The 19,067-nt window shown below is 40.2% G+C and overlaps 1 protein-coding gene across 15 annotated transcripts in view; it reads right to left on the bottom strand.

Moving 5' to 3' along the window:
* Nucleotides 1–11,225: 11,225 nt before the first annotated feature.
* The window catches only part of LOC113021232 (LIM domain only protein 7-like), a 32,611-nt gene continuing 24,769 nt past the window's right edge, over nucleotides 11,226–19,067 (bottom strand). For 6 of the 15 annotated variants that reach the window (XM_080292688.1, XM_080292927.1, XM_080292895.1 and 3 more), the window contains 12 exons: nucleotides 18,924–18,983; nucleotides 16,013–16,038; nucleotides 15,778–15,885; nucleotides 15,601–15,684; nucleotides 15,143–15,324; nucleotides 14,915–14,959; nucleotides 14,581–14,633; nucleotides 14,326–14,497; nucleotides 14,033–14,215; nucleotides 13,805–13,913; nucleotides 12,084–12,186; nucleotides 11,226–11,824 (listed from right to left, as the gene is read on the bottom strand). In XM_080292688.1, coding sequence (XP_080148814.1) covers nucleotides 11,787–11,824; nucleotides 12,084–12,186; nucleotides 13,805–13,913; nucleotides 14,033–14,215; nucleotides 14,326–14,497; nucleotides 14,581–14,633; nucleotides 14,915–14,959; nucleotides 15,143–15,324; nucleotides 15,601–15,684; nucleotides 15,778–15,885; nucleotides 16,013–16,038; nucleotides 18,924–18,983 — 1,163 coding nt within the window. In that variant the 3' untranslated portion in view covers nucleotides 11,226–11,786. The remainder of the gene's footprint in view (nucleotides 11,825–12,083; nucleotides 12,187–13,804; nucleotides 13,914–14,032; nucleotides 14,216–14,325; nucleotides 14,498–14,580; nucleotides 14,634–14,914; nucleotides 14,960–15,142; nucleotides 15,325–15,600; nucleotides 15,685–15,777; nucleotides 15,886–16,012; nucleotides 16,039–18,923; nucleotides 18,984–19,067) is intronic. The other 9 variants (XM_080292794.1, XM_080293011.1, XM_080292814.1 and 6 more) reach the window with 9 other exon arrangements.

The following is a 19,067-nucleotide window of genomic DNA, read 5'->3' as shown; positions in this document are numbered from 1 at the left end:
TTGAACTCCTCATCCTGTTAACTTAAGTGTATTACGTCTTCCAACCAAGGTTTCTTTCTCATCGGATCCACAGTATCAAAATAAATTGATAATTTTATCCAGCATCCTAATCATCTATAACATTACTTGCGAATACTTTTACAAGTGTGGGCACATCAAAGACCAAACACACCTCCCCTGCTGAGCGGGTGCTGACCTCGGTAGCCTGATACAAGAGGTTTGATGAAAACCGGACCCGAATAAGGTTGCAGCAGTATTGTTATTAACATTAAATGTGACGTGAACAAAGCACACTTTCAAAGGTCACTAAATGGAGAAGAGAGCGATGAGCTGTTGCACACTGCAGAATATCAGACGCAATCTCCCTCCGAGTCGTGTTTCCTGGAAAAGGCTGACATCACCGAACACGCGAGATGTGCTAAAATACAAAGATGGTGTCTTGATTTCAAACCCCATTATGAGTTATCTGATTTATGCAAACAAAACGCAATTTCAGCCCAATCGAATGATGCCACATTCTCATTTTTAAAGAGGTCCGTCAAGCACACCTCTAAAAATAATTTACTCTATGTTTAAGATTTCAGCTCCCTGGCTTCTCCTTTAGTGTTTAGTTTTGCTAAATGTGAATGAACCAGAACGAGAGCTTGTTCGCTGATCAGGCAGACCACAGCGTCCTTTCCAACACAGATGAGGTCTGTTATCTCCCCTAGGCAGGATGGGGGAGGTGGGGGGGGTGGTTCTGTTTGGCTGACAAGTACAGTAATCAAATGTCTGTTCCCTTGTGGGATCCTGAGGCACAAATCCAAGCTATCCCAGGATCCAGTCTAATACAAAAAAATCATTGTGTGGGCTGTATGAGAGTGTACTTGAATACAAATGTACTAAAAAAGGAAAAAACAGCAAAGCAAATCATCTGTCAGATGCCCACAAACATCGGAAACGGTTTACTGTACCTTATAATGGGTTTGTTCCTTAAATCTCCCTAAGCAAATATACATTAACACAAATAGGCACAAATTCTCTCTCTCTTTCATAAACACACACTCTCGCTTCTCCAACCTCCCACGCACTATTCTGCAACCAAGAAGCTTCATAAGAGCTCTAAGGATTGACAAGAAAGCTCGTATCTGTCGTCAGCTGATGCTGCCATCTGGACAGGAAAAGGGAAGGATAGACCGCGACTCTTCCTCTGGTGCTATCCCCAGAAACAGGACGTAGGACTCACTGTCCTCAAGCAAAATGAAACAAACACAGCTTAGGATAATCAGACCCACATGTCTGCCCTTAAATTTGTTATTATGCAGAAACAATATGCTTGAAAAATGCTCTGAGAGGCAAATTACATCCTCTGCTTTGGACTGAAATCATATGAAAGAGTGAAAGCACGTACGCACACACACGTTTAAAAGACTTGAATTTAAGCCATCTTTTTATGTTCTGAGACAATGGCGAGTTTCTTTGCCTAACAATTATTTCTGTTACTGAACTCTCGTTCTGTGTGTGTGTGTGTGTGGTCTGTGTCCTTGGTGATAAAACACCTCCAAAACACATTTCCCTCGACGCACACTAATTTGTCTCAGTAAGAAAACTTGGTCACCACACGCTAAAAATGTGCACGCACACTTATGAATACACACGGCGCAGGAGGGAGAAGCCAGCCAAATTAGCCAATTTGAGGAGCTGGAGATACAACAGGCATGCTGGCTTTTTTTCATATCAGCCTCTATGTGCTAAATCTTTCACACTTTATCACAGTGTCTACTTCTAGCTCGCTGTGACCTGCTCGTCTTTAATACTGCTTTCAGCTCCTCTGATATAGACACATCACACTGCTCGCACAGAGAGAACAACACATAAATTATTAATTCAAGCTGTGTTTGTCTTTGTTTAGATCTGGTGTGAGAACTTGTATAAAAAATGATCGCCCTCAGGTGCGTGTAAGACTATTTTCCTTTCATTCTCTGTGTTATCTGAAACGTTTATTTTAGAGCTCCTTCGCTGCTAGTTTTCACATTAACGGCTGCTCTGTTGCTTTTATATATATCAATACTGTGACATATACTATAGGCGCTTAAGCTCATGCTAAAGTAATACCTAAATGAGAAATGTAACATTAAACCTAAATGATTTTTCATTTAACAATAACAAAAGAAAACCCCATTAAACAACAGGAAGAAGTAATCATATAATTTTTCTGCATTTATTTTCTGAAGGTTGAAACAAGTAGCATGGCCACTACTAAAAACCAGCACACTGCAAAATGCTCCACAATCCTTAAGACATTTTGACAATAGAAATAAAAAGAAAAGCAACAGATCTGCATAAATATGTGACCACATCTCTGAAACAAACAAACAAAATTGTTTGCAGAATGGACATATTCTGTTCATATACTGATGTATTACAAGATCTATATTACTATACCAGGTGTTTGACATCAATTAGTTTTCTATCGTCTAACTGTATTTTTCTGTCTTAGACTTTTTAATATTACTTTGAAAGGTACACCCATTCAACTGCTTGTTAACACAAATATCTAATCAGCCAATCACATGGTAGCAACTCAGTGCATTTGGGTATGCAGACACGGTCAGGACGACCTGGTGAAGTTCAAACTGAACATCAGGGGTTTTCAGAAAATGGTCTAAAAAGATAACCTATTCCTGCTGACCATGGTCATCTGTTTATCACCATACACTGCAGTGATAAAGGGATGTAGCATGATGGCTGTACCGTGTCACAAAGCTTAAATAGTCTCAAACTGCTTTCTTGAACATAACAGTGAGTTTGCTGTACTCAGATGGCCTCCATAGTCACCAAATCTCAGTCCAATAGAGGATTTTGAGGATGTGCTGGAATGAAATATCACAGCTGCTAAATCTGTAGCAACTGTGTGATGCTATCATGTTAACATGGACCAAAATGAGGAAGGTGCTAAGGAATGGTTCCAACACCTTGTTAAATCTATGCCATGAAGAAATAAGACAGTTCTGGAGGAAACATGGAGTCCAACTTGGTGCTAGTGCCTAATAAAGTGGCCGGTTTTAAACGTGAAGCTAACGCCTGCAACAGGTTAGCTTAGCACAGAGTAGAAATGGAAAGAAAGGAGAACTGTTAGCTTTGCTCACAATAACTTAATTCAAACAAACATATCGACTGTTTTACTTAAGTTTCTGTAGCTGCAGGTTTCACAAATAAATAACTGGTTAATTAGTTAAATATCTTGTTCAGCTGTGGCTGTAGCTTAACAAAAGTCAATTTGATACTGTCATCCTCCCTCAACACATCTACAGGTAAGTGTGTTTGTCAGTACGAAGAACTCCTTTTATGGTCTCCTGCAGGTGAACTGACTGATATTGAATAGAACTTTTCTTATTAATTTACCCTAAAAAAAAAAAAAGCAAATATATTAAACAGCAACATAGAGACCCTGCAAGTTCATTTATAAACAGTTCAATTATAAACTTGGGCAATTTATGACATAGTTCCTTCTCAGCTGCAAAACACATAGTCAAGGGCAATTACCCAGAAAAACACTGCTTAATTCCATAGTCCTTAGGATGGGTCAGTGCCCTTTAAAAGTGCTTATTTTGAGCAAGGCACTGTTGACCCAAAAGTCCACAGTGAGTCACAAAACAAATTCAGCATTTGTAATGGTATAAAGGTCAAAACCTCCATCCACCCATGCAGTTCAAGGTCACAGCATAGCTATATAACTACATAAAGCGGTGTAGGCCATTTTTAACTCAGATTAAAAGTAGCCAGTTCAGCATGAGACAATCCTCTTCTTTTTTCTTAAGATACATACCACCTTGGACCTATAAACAATAACAAACTAGTTTATTTCCATACTCAAAAAGTTTGTATGCAAGTTTTTTTTTGTCATAGCCACAGGGGGACAAGTCTAGTATGACACTGTTTTTCAGTGGTGTTCTCCATTGGATTTTTCCTTTAGTCTGACAGTAGTCTTAATCCAAACCTGCTACATGAGTCTGCATGAAATCCAAGACTCCTTAACCATGTTTATTTAAAAGTTGTAATTTATTTAAAAGTTTTAATTCCATTCTTGACTTTAGAAACAGCAGTTGAGCAAACAACTTAAGCTCCACTTTTTCTGCAACTTTATCTTAGCCATTTAATCTCTTCACTAATCTTGGTAGTAGAATAAATACTTGACTGTTTGAATAAGCCTAAGGAGGCTTTCCATCACTGATGGCTAATGTAACAGATCAGCAGAGTCTTGCTTCACTACAGACATTTAGTGTTTGCTAACCCCCTAACAGCATAATTAACACCATTAAGTGTTTGTGTTACTAAGGAACGAATCCATTTAAGGTCCTCACATTCCTTAAATCCCCAACATTTAGAATTTGGCTCTCTCTACGTGCAGTTGTGTTTCATTATACGTATATGTTTAAGTGAACTTTTCTGTTAGTACGCTGGTGCTTTCATAGGAAAACAAACACTCCTTTTCACAAATCCCTCCCCGGAGCAGTAGTGTGGCAGAAGCAATAAAACACTGCCACAATCCATCATCTGAAAGCTGTACTACGCTCTCGAATTGCGCAACTCTAATCCACAACAATTTAATACTGATATCTTTCATTTTGTACTGCCGTGCAGTTTTACAATGCGACATTTGGATTGCAGCTTTTTTTTTTTTTAACCGATTTTCTCTTCAGTTGTGATAGATTAGCTGGGCAGTACATGTTTGTGCTCAAGTACACTATAAATTTCAGATACACCACAAGAAAGGTAACATGCAGGAAATGAAAGGAATAATACATTCCAGTCAGAACTCGGCTCTGACTCTACAAGCCTGACATAAGCCTGTTTCAGCTTACAAACTCCCAGCAGTAAGATGTACTTATGGAACCTGGAGACAAGCTTTTGTTCTTCTATGCCATTAGATGCAAATATGAGCACGGTAACACAATAATAATAATGTTTAAAAAAAACAAAACAATTACACAAAAACTCCAAAGAACTTTTTTGCTGGACTTGTTGTATTTGGCTGTAAAATTACAAAATAATTCTCATCTGTCAGGAACAATCGGAATTCTCCGATAGTCCATCAGCGTAACTTTGTGCTGAACATTGTGGGAATCAAGATCTCTGTCTAAATAAATAAATAAATCTGCGTAAATTCCCAGATGATTAAACATGCAACTATTTTGCTGGTAATACCTGAAAGGAGTAAAGTCATAACCCCCCTAAACCCGCTGGAAATTACACCCCTGCTGTAGTCCAAAGTTATGCTATCATATGATAATCTGAATGCTTTGTTCTAATGTGATAAACATCCCCATAAAGCCCGTTTTCTCTTCTTTCCTAAACTGCTTGAATTGTTTTACAGCCAGCTATGATGTGCAAGAGGCCATTTAAAACTATTTCATTTGTCAACTTGAACGAGTGGAGCAACAGAAGTGTGCTGCTCCCCTTCCTAGTTTTGTAGTTTTGTTTAGTGTTGATTTCTCACATTTGTCACACCTACATGTTTCACATCATCAAACAAGTTTTAATATTAGACAAAAACAACAGGGTTTAATATGTGACAAAGTAATTTTTGAGACTGTGGTAGGTTTGAATAACTTTTTCCTTTACTCGTGTTATCTTTCCCCAATATTAAAATGTGTTTGATGATCTGAAACATTTTATTGTGACAAATATGCAAAAAGCTAAGAATGGCTTTAATGTCTCTTGGTTATAAGCAATTACAGACGCTTCTCTAGGTGGACTCGGGTGACAAACACAACTCAAAACTGCAGCTAGGTAACATGGAAGCTGGCCTTCATCAAATCGAGAGTCTGGAGGAGGATAAAAGCCAGGTATAGCTACAGACAGAGAGATTAAAATCTGTGATCCTCCAGTGGCCATGTTATGTGTCTTCAAGGACATTACCCCCCTATCTCTGACTACAAAGCTTTTTCTCCTCATCTGCTCTGAGTTCTTTTTTTGGGAGTGTGGCGGGGGGAGTAAATGTCGCCAGTCTCCGCTGAGCTGCTCTCAGCACCCAGCAGCAGACCGGAGATTGGTGCAGCTCCCAGTGACAAAGCTGAGCCTTGCACTGTGCCGGTAAACTAAAAGGTAAAAGGCTGCCAGCATCAATCAGCTGCAGGGTATAGAGAGGAAGAGAGGGAGCATCCTCCTCCCCTGCTGTTGCTGCAGTGTGTTTCCTTTCACAAGAAGTGCAGCTCCCCTCTCCCTCCCTCTCTCTCAGGGGCTATTGGAAAGGGCAAGACGTGAAAGGAGCTGATTCAAAGTCCATCACTGAACTGTCTTATTCTCAGTGTGTCTAAGACTTTTACAAAGGTCACTTTAATTTAAACCTTTATGCCGCCATTTCAGTTGCAAGATAGTGCTTTTTTATTTATTTTTTTACTTGGTGTAATGTGTTTCAACAAAAAAAATTTTTCCTGTCAGTAACTGATTCTGAGGGGATTCCTGGGTGTTTCACTTGGCTCATATCAATCTTTCTATTTACAGGCTGGTTTTGTACTATTGTACATATTTCAGTCTAGTTCAGTACATGCAAGCAAAGCTGGCTGGCTGTCAGAGTGCTATATTACTAAAGTTGACTGGAAGGGAAAATGAGAGGAATGACTGCAACCTTGGGAGGATTGTTTAGAAGAGTTGACTGAAAAACTTGGAAGATCTTCACAAGGACTGCTAGTGCACCAAGAGCAGGCACGGACAGGAAAGGAGCTGCAACTGTCACATTCCTGGCTCCATATTGTCACATACGGAGCCACTATTGAACCAGAGAAAACACTTCCCTACTCAAAGTGTCAGCTCCCTCCACAGATTTCCTATAGGACTGAAGTCTGGGGACCTTGTGGGTGCTGCAAGATTTCAGTCCATTACTGATAGTGTGTTACCAATGGTGTTCTTGGTGACTGTGGTCTCTCCCCATTGTATAAGCCACAATTGTCAAAATTAAAATAAAAGGCTTGAAATATTTCTGCCTTTTCATGATATTCTGCTTTATTTAAATGCACCGATATATATTTTCAGAAAGTATTAGCTCGTTCATCCTCTTTGTGAAGTGTGTGCCTGCCGATTCGACCAACACTTCAGTCCAAAGTGAACTTGGTCATTAATAATAAAAAGCCTGCCATGAAAATTACATGTTTATGGTAACCAGGGGATGATTCCCAGACCTTTTTTTTTTTTTTAAATCAACATACAAGAATTTTTCCACTACTTTGACGTACTTTGATTAAATTAATTGAATAACGCAGCCTTTGGTAGGTTGCCAGGTTTGTATTGTAAATACAGCGCAAGCAATACATGCTCAGCATCAGCAGAGGATTGCCATAAGTATAGTAGCATTTAGCTTTAAGAACAACTGTTCTTAAATCTTAAGTGCAGTTTAAAAAAAGTATGAAACAAAAATTTTTATGACGGTCCTTAATTACATGCGAGGAAATGTAACCTTCATAAATGTTCATCATCTGAATAAATGTACTAGAATCACAGCTGAAAAACAGTCATGATCAGAGATGAAATGAGGATTGTCAAAACAGATTCCAGATCAGCCTGGAGGCCGTCTGTTTAGCTTGATTTCTGTGCCTGTCTGTTGGGGCTCTGGATAATGTTACAGCACGCTTCACTCATAGGATGCTTCAATATCTGCAAGGCGTCGGCCCGCCCACTTCTTCCTCCTGGGTGCTTCCTGTGTTGCCCAGATAGGCAGCCAAATATGGGGTCATAGTGTAACAGATGATCTGCATGTAGACAAGGAGGTGGTTTTGTGGCATATTTGTAGCTTAAATTTCCTCGTGTCAGCATCTTTCCTGTGAGATTGCACAAACACTGGCTGTTCAGTGCAGCAGGCTGGCAATGTTTAACTGTCAAGCTGTTTGCTGTGTTATTATAAAAACATCAGCAGTTATGAGACAGGTGCTATATCTCAGAAAGACCAGTTTTTGTGTTGTAAAACATCACAAAGCTCAGAGATTAAGCGATGGTCTTTTAACTTTACCATTTGCAGAGATGAAAACAAATGACCCCATTTCTTCTGGTCCTATGCCTTGGGATAGTTTTGCATATTTGTCAGACGGGGAATTTGAGTACAAAACTGTGTGGGAAGAAGATGCCAATCTAACAAAGAGAGTAGTAGTAGTCTGCACGCTATGATTAAATGTGTCCAGCTGAACAAATAAGCACTCTGAAATTTTGTGGGAAGAGTTTTGCATGAAAAACCCTGTCCTCCGAAACCACCGGCAGAAGCAATTTTAAATTAGTACCATAAATAACAGCCTTAGGACATCTCGAGGTACTTTCCCTTTACCCAAAGGAAGCAATAAGCCTTAAGAATTCTTAAGATTTCTTGACAAAGACCAGGGTCACGATTTTCCACTTGGCCACTCTGAAATCCTGTTTTTAAGAAAGAAAAACTGCAGCTGTAGCCCTTGTCATACACTATAGTGATGTTCAGCAGATTTTTCCCATCATGCATCCTTAGGTTAATTATGGCCACTTAAAGATTTGTCAGATTTAAAAACATAAAAGCTTTTTAGTTTAAAAATAATTCCACATCATTCAGCTGTCTACTTGTGGTCCAGAATTCTTCCTGGTACCTGCTACACTGGTGACTGAATGCGGCCTTTTGTTAAAGCCTCACAGGTTTTGCTTATTTGACGCTCCAAACATCATGGCAAAAAGGGGAAAAAAAGAGAGACATACAGCAGACTCCTGCTGCATTCCCAGTTTTATTGGTGACTGGGAAAGCGTTAACATCTTGACACGTAAAGAATTCAAGTCTCAGCGACAGTTCAGTCATTATGGTGAGAGATGTGTTTTGGCATAACGTCTCTGTAAACATTGTCCTACTTCTGTTTAGTCTTTTAGCTCGTGGTAAATATGTTAAGGCTGCACATTCTGTTTGGTTCTCCACTGTCCTCATCTTACTGTACTTCTGGTATTTAAATAGGTCACAGCGGAGCCACAACTGTCATGCTCAACAGATGGAGCATGTCAAACTGAAAAAATGTCTTTGGGGAGCTGACCTCGCTCTTCCAAAAGACCAGATCACAGTAAAACATTTTTTAAAAAATCCCTTCTCTTAAGCCCAGAGCTCCGAATGACCAGTGTTCAACATGTCAGAGCGAGTGTGTATTCCTAGAGAGCTCAGTGATCCAGCTACCTCTGACAACGCTGTTGCCGTATTCTCATTTTATTCATCCAGTGCAAAACAAAACATATCAGGCAACGTTGTCTTTGTGTTGTGAATAACAACACAGTTGCATTGGCGCACAACTTCCTCCTACGAATGAAATGCTGCCTTTGTTTTGCCCCAGTATTTGCATAATGGCCATATTCATGCAAGTAGCTTTCCTCATGTTTCAAAGAAACGGTCACCAGTAACCCCGAACCGACCTTTAATGCCCATATTAAGCTGGAGGTAACATTACAGCCTCTTAAAGCTCGATGACAGACAATCTACCACTGGACAGCACTTCCCCATTGAAAGGTTAGAGGACAGTAAACTTTCTCTTCCTTGTTGCTGCTTTAAGCTTGCTTCATCAGCTTCCTGTAAAACAGTTCACTCAAATGACACACGGACATTTTCTCTCTTACGCCAGCATTTTGGAGGCGAGAGAAGTTTTGTCTGTCACTGCTCATTTCAACAGAGGACATTTCCTTTTTACAAGCTTTGAGGGGATTGGTATTTGGTCCATAAATGGACAAAGTGTCCACTAATGTTTTGACATTCTTCAAAACTCCTTAAAAAGCAAAAAGTACTCCCTTCACACTTGGAAGGCAAAAAAAAAAAATATTGCACCTTACACTGCACTGCAGCAACTTTGCCAAAAATGACTGCCATACAAGTCCTTTATGCTTAACCAGTGCTATCATTTTGTCATTGCTACTGCATGCAAGTGTAGCAGAGGCTAAGATTCAATAGCCTGTAAAACCACCTTCAGCAGCAATAACTTGAAGTTATCATTTTGTATGTGACTATCAGTCGCTCGTGTCGCTGTGGAGGAATTTGGCTCACTCTTCTTTACAAAGTTGCTGCAGTTCATTAAGATTTGCTGGCATTTCAGGTCGAGGTCTGGACTTTGGGCCATTGTAACATCCTGATTCTTTTCTTTTTTAGCCACTGTGTATATTTACTCTGGTGTTTGGGATCATTACCCTGCTACATGACTCAGTTTGGTTGAAGCTTTAGCTGTCGGACAGAAGGCCTCATCTTTGAGTCCTAGAATACTTTGGTATGTAATTGTTCATGGTTGAACTGCCCCCAAGGTGTCCATGGTGGCTGAAAAACAAGCCCAGATCATCACCCCTCCCCTCGCTGTGCTTTACAGTTTGTATGAGGCATTTGTGCTCACCAGTTGTGCACAACTGCCAAACAGCTCCACTTTGGTCTTGTCTGTCCAAAGGACATAGTTTCAGAAGTCTTGTGGTTTTGTTCAGATGCAACTTTGCAAACCTAAGCTGCGCTGCCATGTTTTTAGAAGAGGCTTCATCCTGGCAACTCTTCCAGACAAGCCATATTTTAGTCTTTTTCTAATTGTATTGTCAGGAAGTTCAATAATCAGTGTGCTGACTGCGCGTGTAGTCTGAGATGTAGCTTTGTTTTTCCTTTGGTTTGGTTTGCAGGGTGCTCACTCCTGGGAATTTTGCTGCATTGTGTTAACAAATCTAAATAGTCCAAACCAGCAAAGCTTATGCTTTTACAGAAGCACTCACACTTCCCAATGATCAATTAAATCAAGTGGGGTTTTTTTTGGTTCTTTTATTAGCAGCACCTGGCTGCTACTTACCCTCTGAATTACTAAGAAAGCAGTGACGATGTACTTGGCTTTTTTGATGTTTTGGGGTTTTTTTGTTTTGTTTTTAAAAACAGAAATGACTGGACTGCTTTCTATTACCTCATCATCATCATCGACTAAAGGTGCAACACCATCCAGTATCCGGCTGGGCGAAGGCTTTCAATTTGTTCCTTCTTCCAAATTTCTTTTACCAATGTGAAACACGTTGTGTAAATGTTCTGCTTCTTTCGTTTATTGATGACACTTTACTCCAGTTAGGACATTAGTACGTCCAGTAATAAAGGTGCACTGGTCATTGCATTACGTGAACAGTCAGTATGTTCACCAACAAGTAAAGACAGTCAACTGTGAAGTCATTTCTGCCTACAGTGACAATTAGATCAAAGTGAGATCAATGCTGCCACCATGTGGTATACAAATGAACAACAAATAACACTTGTATATGTTCAGTCCACTTTATTTACAAAGACATTTCAATTAAGAGGCTGATTTGTATGTGAGACAGTCATACATTATATATACACACACACACACACACACACACACACCAGTGATTTACCCCAGTGTGTATTCAGTGACATTACAACAGAACAGAAAGTGCTTCAGTACACGTTAAAATTCATTTCCATACCAGAGTTACACGAATAGCCTCAAGAAATAGCTGATAATTTTAACACGGCACACGGATCTGAAGACACTAGCATTAAGATGAAGGCGTAAATCAAACAGTTCCCATCATATCTTTATTTCATATATTAAATCTAACTTGGAAATAAATTAGCAGGAGAAAGGTGGTCAAACGAGGCACCACTTATGTCATTTACAAAAAAAAAAAAAAACAGAAGTATAGGTTCTACTTTGCCAAAACTCTATATAAAGTTTTACCGATGCTCAGGAAGTAGAAGCTGTGAATTGGCTGCGATTTCCTCTGTACAGCATAGCTTTGCTCAGAGACCCCCATGCCACTGTATTTACTCTTCAATCTGGAGTACAGCAAGCTGCTCACATGGGGGTGACTAAAATGCAAGTAAACATGGTACCTTGAAAAACAAGTTTTTAAAGGTGTAAATATGTGACATCTTAAACACATTTTAAAGTATTATAAGAAAAGTTAGCTTTCAGTGAGTGATGGGTAATAATTCCAGTTTTTCTACAGAACAATAATCAAACAAAAAATGATTTTATAGACTAAGTCATACATAATGCAATGTTAAAAAAAATGAAAAAGCAATCTGGAAGGTTAATAGAGGGACAGAAACTAAAGTGTGATGTTCATGTCTCACAATGACCAATACTTACACCTGAGTTGGAAATAGCAGCGTTCACAGAAGGGCTTCCTGTTTCGGATTTGAACCTGGGCTCCATTCTCTCTTCCTCCGAGATGTTGATGGCAGCCCACGCACTGAGGGGAGGACGGGGAAGTGAGAAAGGATTCAGGGACCATCTAAGACAAATCCAGCCGAGCTGTGACGTGGGTCTTTAGCGTCTAAATTATTTCACCAGACGGTCCGCCACCCGAGCACAGGATAACCAAGCTTTGTTTTGCGTAAAAACCCCACAGCATATAAATATCACAACAAGTGTGATGTGCATCTGTGACTTACAGGGAGGCAGAAGTGAAATTGCTTTTACATCTACATGCTAATGAACCAAGGCCAGCTAAATCTAGGGGTCCCCTGCCAGTGAGACTTTCACAGCAAGGATCTAAAAGCAAAGCAGGACAGCAGGTTGGCTTCTTCCACTATGCGCATAATAAGTAACTGAGAAAATAATGACAAACATAACAGTGGGCTTGACCACCACCCCCAGAAGCTTCACAGACAAAGAGACAGACTGGCTAATGAAAATAGATTCATGAAAGTGATAGAAACACTCCTCCTAGCAGATGCAAACTGATAACTATGATTGGAAAACAGACCACAGACATGAGACTCCTGCCAACCTCACAAAGCAAGTTGCAGTCACATTAGTCTCAACCCTAAAATTTTGTTCAGAATTAACCCCCAAAACACATACAGGGTTCAGTTATACTGGGTGTATGTTTTTCTTCTCTTAAATGTTCATTTTAACTGGGACCTGTTATGTTAAGTAGGGTGCAAGAATAAAAACTGAAAATTGGAGTAGAACTGAAAATTTGTATAAGTCATGTACATATTAGGCCTCTGCATAAAACACGTCATTTTAGCGCCTCTCCCTTTAAATCAACTTTCTTCTGATAGGCTGTCCCTCGCAAACAGATTCAAACAGCAGATGGGTATGGCTTCTGTTAAGCCAGAGCTGTGTGCTTGATATCACCATATTAAGATATACCTTTTATCATATCATAATATCTATCATAAATCTATCATATCTATCATATAGATGATAGATACCCAGATGAGATCATAGATTAGAAAAAAAGGGGTCATAAATCTAAAGTTTAGAGGAGTCTGAGCATTTAGCTCACAGGGATAACTTGCACATGTATGCATATCTAAGTCCGAAACTTTACCTCTTTAGAAAAATATAAAATAAAATATGTGCATCTACCATAGGGCAGAAAATAAGAAAAAAATTAAAATAGATCCACTACTGTGGTGGAAATCCTACACTCCGGCAGTATTGAACTTTAAAGTTCCAAAATTATGAGAACTTTGGTCAACACATAAGAAATCAGGACCAAGTCTCTTGTCTTGCAGGGGCAGCTTTCTTGTCTCTTGCCTACAGATTCTGCAGCATTGTATGCAGATTCACAGAAATTATTGCTAATAAGTCATCATGTGTTTTGTGCATCATTTGCCGTTTCCATTTGTTGTTGTTCCATTGTTGTTGCGTTCAGAGTTTAAGTGACTGAACTATAAGAAAATAAGTTCCGTGTTTCTATTGGCCAACCATGAACTCTGATCACATTTTAACTATAAAAAACTGAAGGACCTCATGTCAAAAATGGAATAGTTTCCTTAGAGATGAGGAGCAGTTGCAGCTATTTGCAGGTATTGGAGCTATTGTGACTGCACCTTAACCCAGGTAAACCCTCTCACCTGAAAACAGCCAAGGTGGAAGTAGAGACTAAGGGCCTCTATGACCATAGCTGGTCTACTACCAAGGATACGCCCACAGACAGAGCAATTCCTCCTGCCATTGACCATCCTGGGGCAGGCAAATGGTAACCAAGTAAGGCCAAAAATGTCTGTAAAGACCTTTTTTTTTTTTTTTTTTTTAAGTACATGTACAAGAGATGAAAGCTTGTAGTTTACATAGATGTGTACCTGGCCTGATGACAGGACTGTATGTAAGGATTTCTCAGGGATAATACTGATCCAGTGCTGTATCGCGAAGAGGCATTCCTACTCGGTGTAACGTAACCTGCAGCAGCAGAGTGTGGTCGAGGGTAACTATAGATTGAGGATTGGGGCTGACGCAAATTATCAAGATTATCCAGAGAGTCATATCTGCAGGTAAGAAATCACAGTAGTAGAAGAACAATTGGAAACACACGGACTGAAAAACAGGCCATTGGGCAATGAGTCCAATCTTAAATGCAGCTTGGCTGAGGTCTCACCTTTTCAGAGGAAGCCCAACAATCATGGGATCCTTGTAAAAGCTGCTGCTGCGCTGACGTATCCAGCTGTTGTCAGTCAGAAGCTGAGTCCTTTTCTTCATCTCCTCTAAAATCTGCTGCCTTTCTTTCTCAGCCTTGGCCACAGACAGTCCTTTTCTTTTACTCTGATCCCCTGAACAAAAGCACGTTGAACGGGTTAGAGAAGTACATCTCCAACACAGAAATGGATAATATAAGAGGAAGAGCTAAACTCACCTCTAGAATACTTGTGAGGCCCAGCTAATACTGGGGAAGACAAGGACTTTGTCCTATGGGAACAAGAAAGTCTGCATTATTCAACCCTGAGAGCAATTTTTAATTCAAGTCCACAATATTTTGATGTGATTTTCTTTTATTTCTTTTAAGAAATTGTGCTTTGAGTCATAAATCAAGCATTTGTTAAAAGTGTTTTTCTCTAAAAGAAAAAACAAACAATTATCTACCTTTATAATAGCTTAATTTACAAAAATCACTGAAGTGGTGTGCAAAACCTGGACCTGCGTGACTAAAACTACAAATACAGTGGAAATTGGACCAGGCTTGATCTGACCTGTGTGCAGGGGACAGCTGAGCAAAGCCACATGAGCCATCAGCCCTTAGGTACAGCATTAGCAGAAATAAGGCCCAGCAAAAGCAACAGGAGGCACAGCAGAAACAGCAGTGATGATGATTAAAAAATGCTTTAGAACGTTTTGCAGATGAGACTCTTTGTAATAAACATGCTCTTTGTACCACATGGATAAGAGCAGCATTAAGAAAGAAGCAAAGCTTTATTTACCAGTCTTGTGGGGCAACCATCTCATTCTGCACTTCGTGTGCATTACTTTGCCGTTTTGGCCCCAACAACTCTTTCAGCTTTTCTCCATCAGTGCTCTGCTCTTCTTCTCTGGTTTTCTTCGGCATTGCATTCTCTTGCTGCTGGGTCCTGGCGAGGCCCACATCACCAAAGGTTTTCTGGCTCTGAAACATGAATATTGTACGTGTAGAGTATTTAGAGAAAGAAAAACAATATAACACTGATAAAAGTGAGCAAAATAATTCAGTGCGGTGTCAGTGTCAGAGCTGCTGACTGAAAATGCAACATTATAGTGTAACCAGTGTAATCTCAAAATGTAGTAAAATGTCATACATTAGGATCTTTAAAAAAAAAAAACAAAAAAAAAAACTTCCCTTCTTTGGTGCCTTATTAAGGAAAAAACTATTATAAAAACTGCTGTAAAATGAAAGCGACATTACCCCTGAATTCTTGGGGTCTATTACATCTCGTTGGTCTCTTCGCCACTCTGCCTCCAGCCTCTCCTGGTCCCGCTGATATTTCTCCTAAAAACAAATCCAAAAACACCAGAGCACTTTAATAAAATTGAACTGAACTTCAAGCATATGCTCCTTAGTTCTGTTTGAAAGAGGCTTCACCTGTAGGAGGCGCTCCTGTTCTTCCTGCCACTTCTCCTGTCTCCTGCGATCCTCCTCAAGGTCCCAAGACCAGCTGGATGAGGGGGGGCTGAGCGATGGCACCTGGAGCTGGTGATGCACAGACAGACTGTAAGTTCAAACGTGATCACACTGCAGTACATCAACTCTTTAAACACACGCAGGTGACATATTTCTGACTGTGCACATCCTTTAATCAAATAGTACAGAAACTTACATCAGATATCGCAGATTCTGACCCTCCTGTGAGAGAGAATAATAGTTTAGGACCTGTTTAGTGTTTTGTTTTTTCCTAGAGTAGAGTAGCATCATGCAGGTCTAAACAGACGCAATTACTGGGGACACATTAGAAGATTAAGGAAGACTGGAGAAAAATGTAGTGGATATTTGATTTTGTTCCTGCTTCAGTCAGGAAAGCTCTGCTAGAGGCCGTCATCTGGCCAATCCCAGACAAGCTATATATAAAAAAAAAAAAAAAAAAAAAGACCCAAACCGGTCACTGAAGACTTACCAGTAGGACTGAATTAAACACTTCTCACCACTCATTCAGGATCATCACTCTCCAATGATCAGGGCCAACATGCCGACAGTTTATCAAAATTCAGCACACTATTCTGCTAATGTATCCCCAGCTAAAGATGCCGCACTGCAAATTCTGAAAAAGAAGCTGCAGAACAAAGCCTCAAGAACTTGTAAATGCAAGAAAGGTATCACAGTGTGCGGTAAAGCAAGCACAAATTTGATGTGTTTGCTTGATGATGCAGCATGACACACAGTGGGTCTTGAGCATTGCAACAGCAGCTACACACAGTGCAAATATTTACCACATAAGTACACCCACGAGCTGAATCCTGCACAGCCTGAAGAGAAAAGCCATCGTAGGACACACAGAATCATCAACAACCACAAAGGACAGCAGAGGATATCAGTCTTCGTGCCAGAAAGTTACTGATCAAACAATGAAAACAACATAAAGAACCGTTGCACACAGTGGGCTCTTCTCATTTCTCTGTTTTGTGCCTCCTCATCTCCTCCGCCTCCTGTCTGAAATCAATTCCAGTGTGTCATTATTTAAGGATGCCTTAATTTCCAAAATGCATCTCAAGGAGAGAGGAGCCAGGAGAGAGGTTGCAGGTTGCTGAAGGGACATATGAGTGAGGAAGTACTTTCGATATATTTAAAAGAACCATCATGATGTACCATGGGTGGCTGTAGCTCAGGTGGCAGAGCAGGTCAGCCACTGACCAGAAGGTCGGTGGTTTGATCCCAGGCTGCCTCCTGGCTGCATGACAAATATCTTTGGGCAAGATACTAACCCCGTGTTTGCCTACTGGTCGTGGTCAGAGGGCCTGGTGGCGCCAGTGTCCGGCAGCCTCGCCTCTGTCAGTGCACCCCAGGGCAGCTGTGGCTACAATGTAGCTTGCCGTCACCAGTGTGTGAATGTGTGTGTGAATGGGTGAATGACTGAATGTAGTGCAAAGCGCTTTGGGGTCCTTAAGGACTGAGTAAAGCGCTATACAAATGCAGGCCATTTACCATTTACCTTTGGTATATGATTAAAGTATAGAAGCTGCCATAAAATATAATGGTAAGCTTAAACAAAACAGACATCACATAGTTATATGAAGGGGGGGGGTTAAAAAAAAAGTTTAAAAACTTTCATAGGACTACATACAGACCTATAAAAAACTAGGAAAAGGTCAGCAGCAGCAGATGTTGGTGATCAACTGCACTTGTTTGACGGATAACCAGCACGTGTGAGCACCTTTACAGAAGCAGAAGTTTTGGCAGTTTGCAGGTCTGGAGCACTGAAGTGTGCTAACACAATGCCATCATTTCCCCAGAAGTGAACATCCCAGTGAATTCACCCCAAGGTCAGACCGTGCAATGCTCCGAGAAAATGCAAAAAGCCCAAGAGATGCATCTTCAGACTCTACAGGAGCTGCCAGGAGAAATGCTCTCCTCTCTAAGAGCAAAGCTTCCAAAGGTTTGCAAAGCTGCATCTGAACAAAGCGCACGATTTGTGGAACAATGTCTTTTGGACAGACAAGACCAAAGTGGAGATGTCTGGCAACAATGCACAGTGTAACATTTGGTGAAAACTAAACGCATGAAAACACACAAGCACATCAGCACAGAAGGATGGCGTGCTGGTCTTGTTTTTCAACCACGGGAGCTGAGCACCTCGCAGTCAACGAGTTCACTCAACTCTTCTAGAGTCAAATATGAGACCACGGCCAAAGAAGTGTTGCAAAGGCCTGGTCAAAGTCCAGATCTTAACTTGATTGAGAGGCTGTGGTCAGACCTTGAGGGACCTCTGCATAAACAAACGCCTTCATACTTAAGTGAACTGAACCAATGTTCATCCACAATGATTTGAGAGACCAATATCATCCCCAAAACGATGAATTCAAGTTTTTGCTGCTTAAGATGATTCTAAGCTACTGAATCATGGGGCTTTCCACAGGACTTTATGCGGTCCTGGAAAACCTGTTACATAACTATTCATCTGCAATGACTTCAAGATGATGGCTGCAAAGCTGCATCATTGTCATTTTGTTAAATGCCTCAAATTCCTGACCCCTTCCTGCACCTGATAGGAACTAAGAGGAAATCAATGCAAAAACTGAGAAATGAGAGGAGATCATCTTAATATAGGCTTATATTTATTGTGGTCTCTATATTTTGGACATGATCAGTGCCGTATCTCTGTGGCTGTTTGGTTAAAATTGGCCAATCACTGTGAAAAGCAGTACAGTCTGCGCCCCTGCCCTCAGTTCTTCTGTGATTTTTCATGAACAAACTGTACAACGAACAGCAATTTATAGAAATCCTTTAATAGCTGATTTACTTTGGTGTAATTTGTGGTTACGCTGCTCTGATTAAAGCACTGCTATAAAGTATAATAGACTGATGTTATCACAGTGGTTATCTAGTAAAAGGCAATCAGCTAATCACCATGCATCTTTTGATTCCTTATAATTAGCATCTCCTAAATATTCTTTAAAAAAAAACAAAAAAAAAAACAAGCATACTAAAAATGCGTATTTAATTCTAATGACAATTCAAACCAAGCCAAGCACCAGCCACCGAAGCCGCTTCACATGAAGTTCAAACTGCCATTTTACCTTGCTGCCTGAAAAATTCTGCCCTCCTTTTCTGATTTTTTCTAATAATAGTACTACAATCTACATGAAGAGGAAGGGTGGACAAAGTGAGAAATTACACATATTACACCCGAGTTATTTTTAGAGGAAGTGTTTTTTTAAAAT

This window comes from Astatotilapia calliptera, chromosome 1, assembly GCF_964374335.1.
Source record: "Astatotilapia calliptera chromosome 1, fAstCal68.1, whole genome shotgun sequence".
Lineage (NCBI taxonomy): Eukaryota > Metazoa > Chordata > Actinopteri > Cichliformes > Cichlidae > Astatotilapia > Astatotilapia calliptera.
This window is presented reverse-complemented; position numbering and strand designations above follow the sequence as displayed.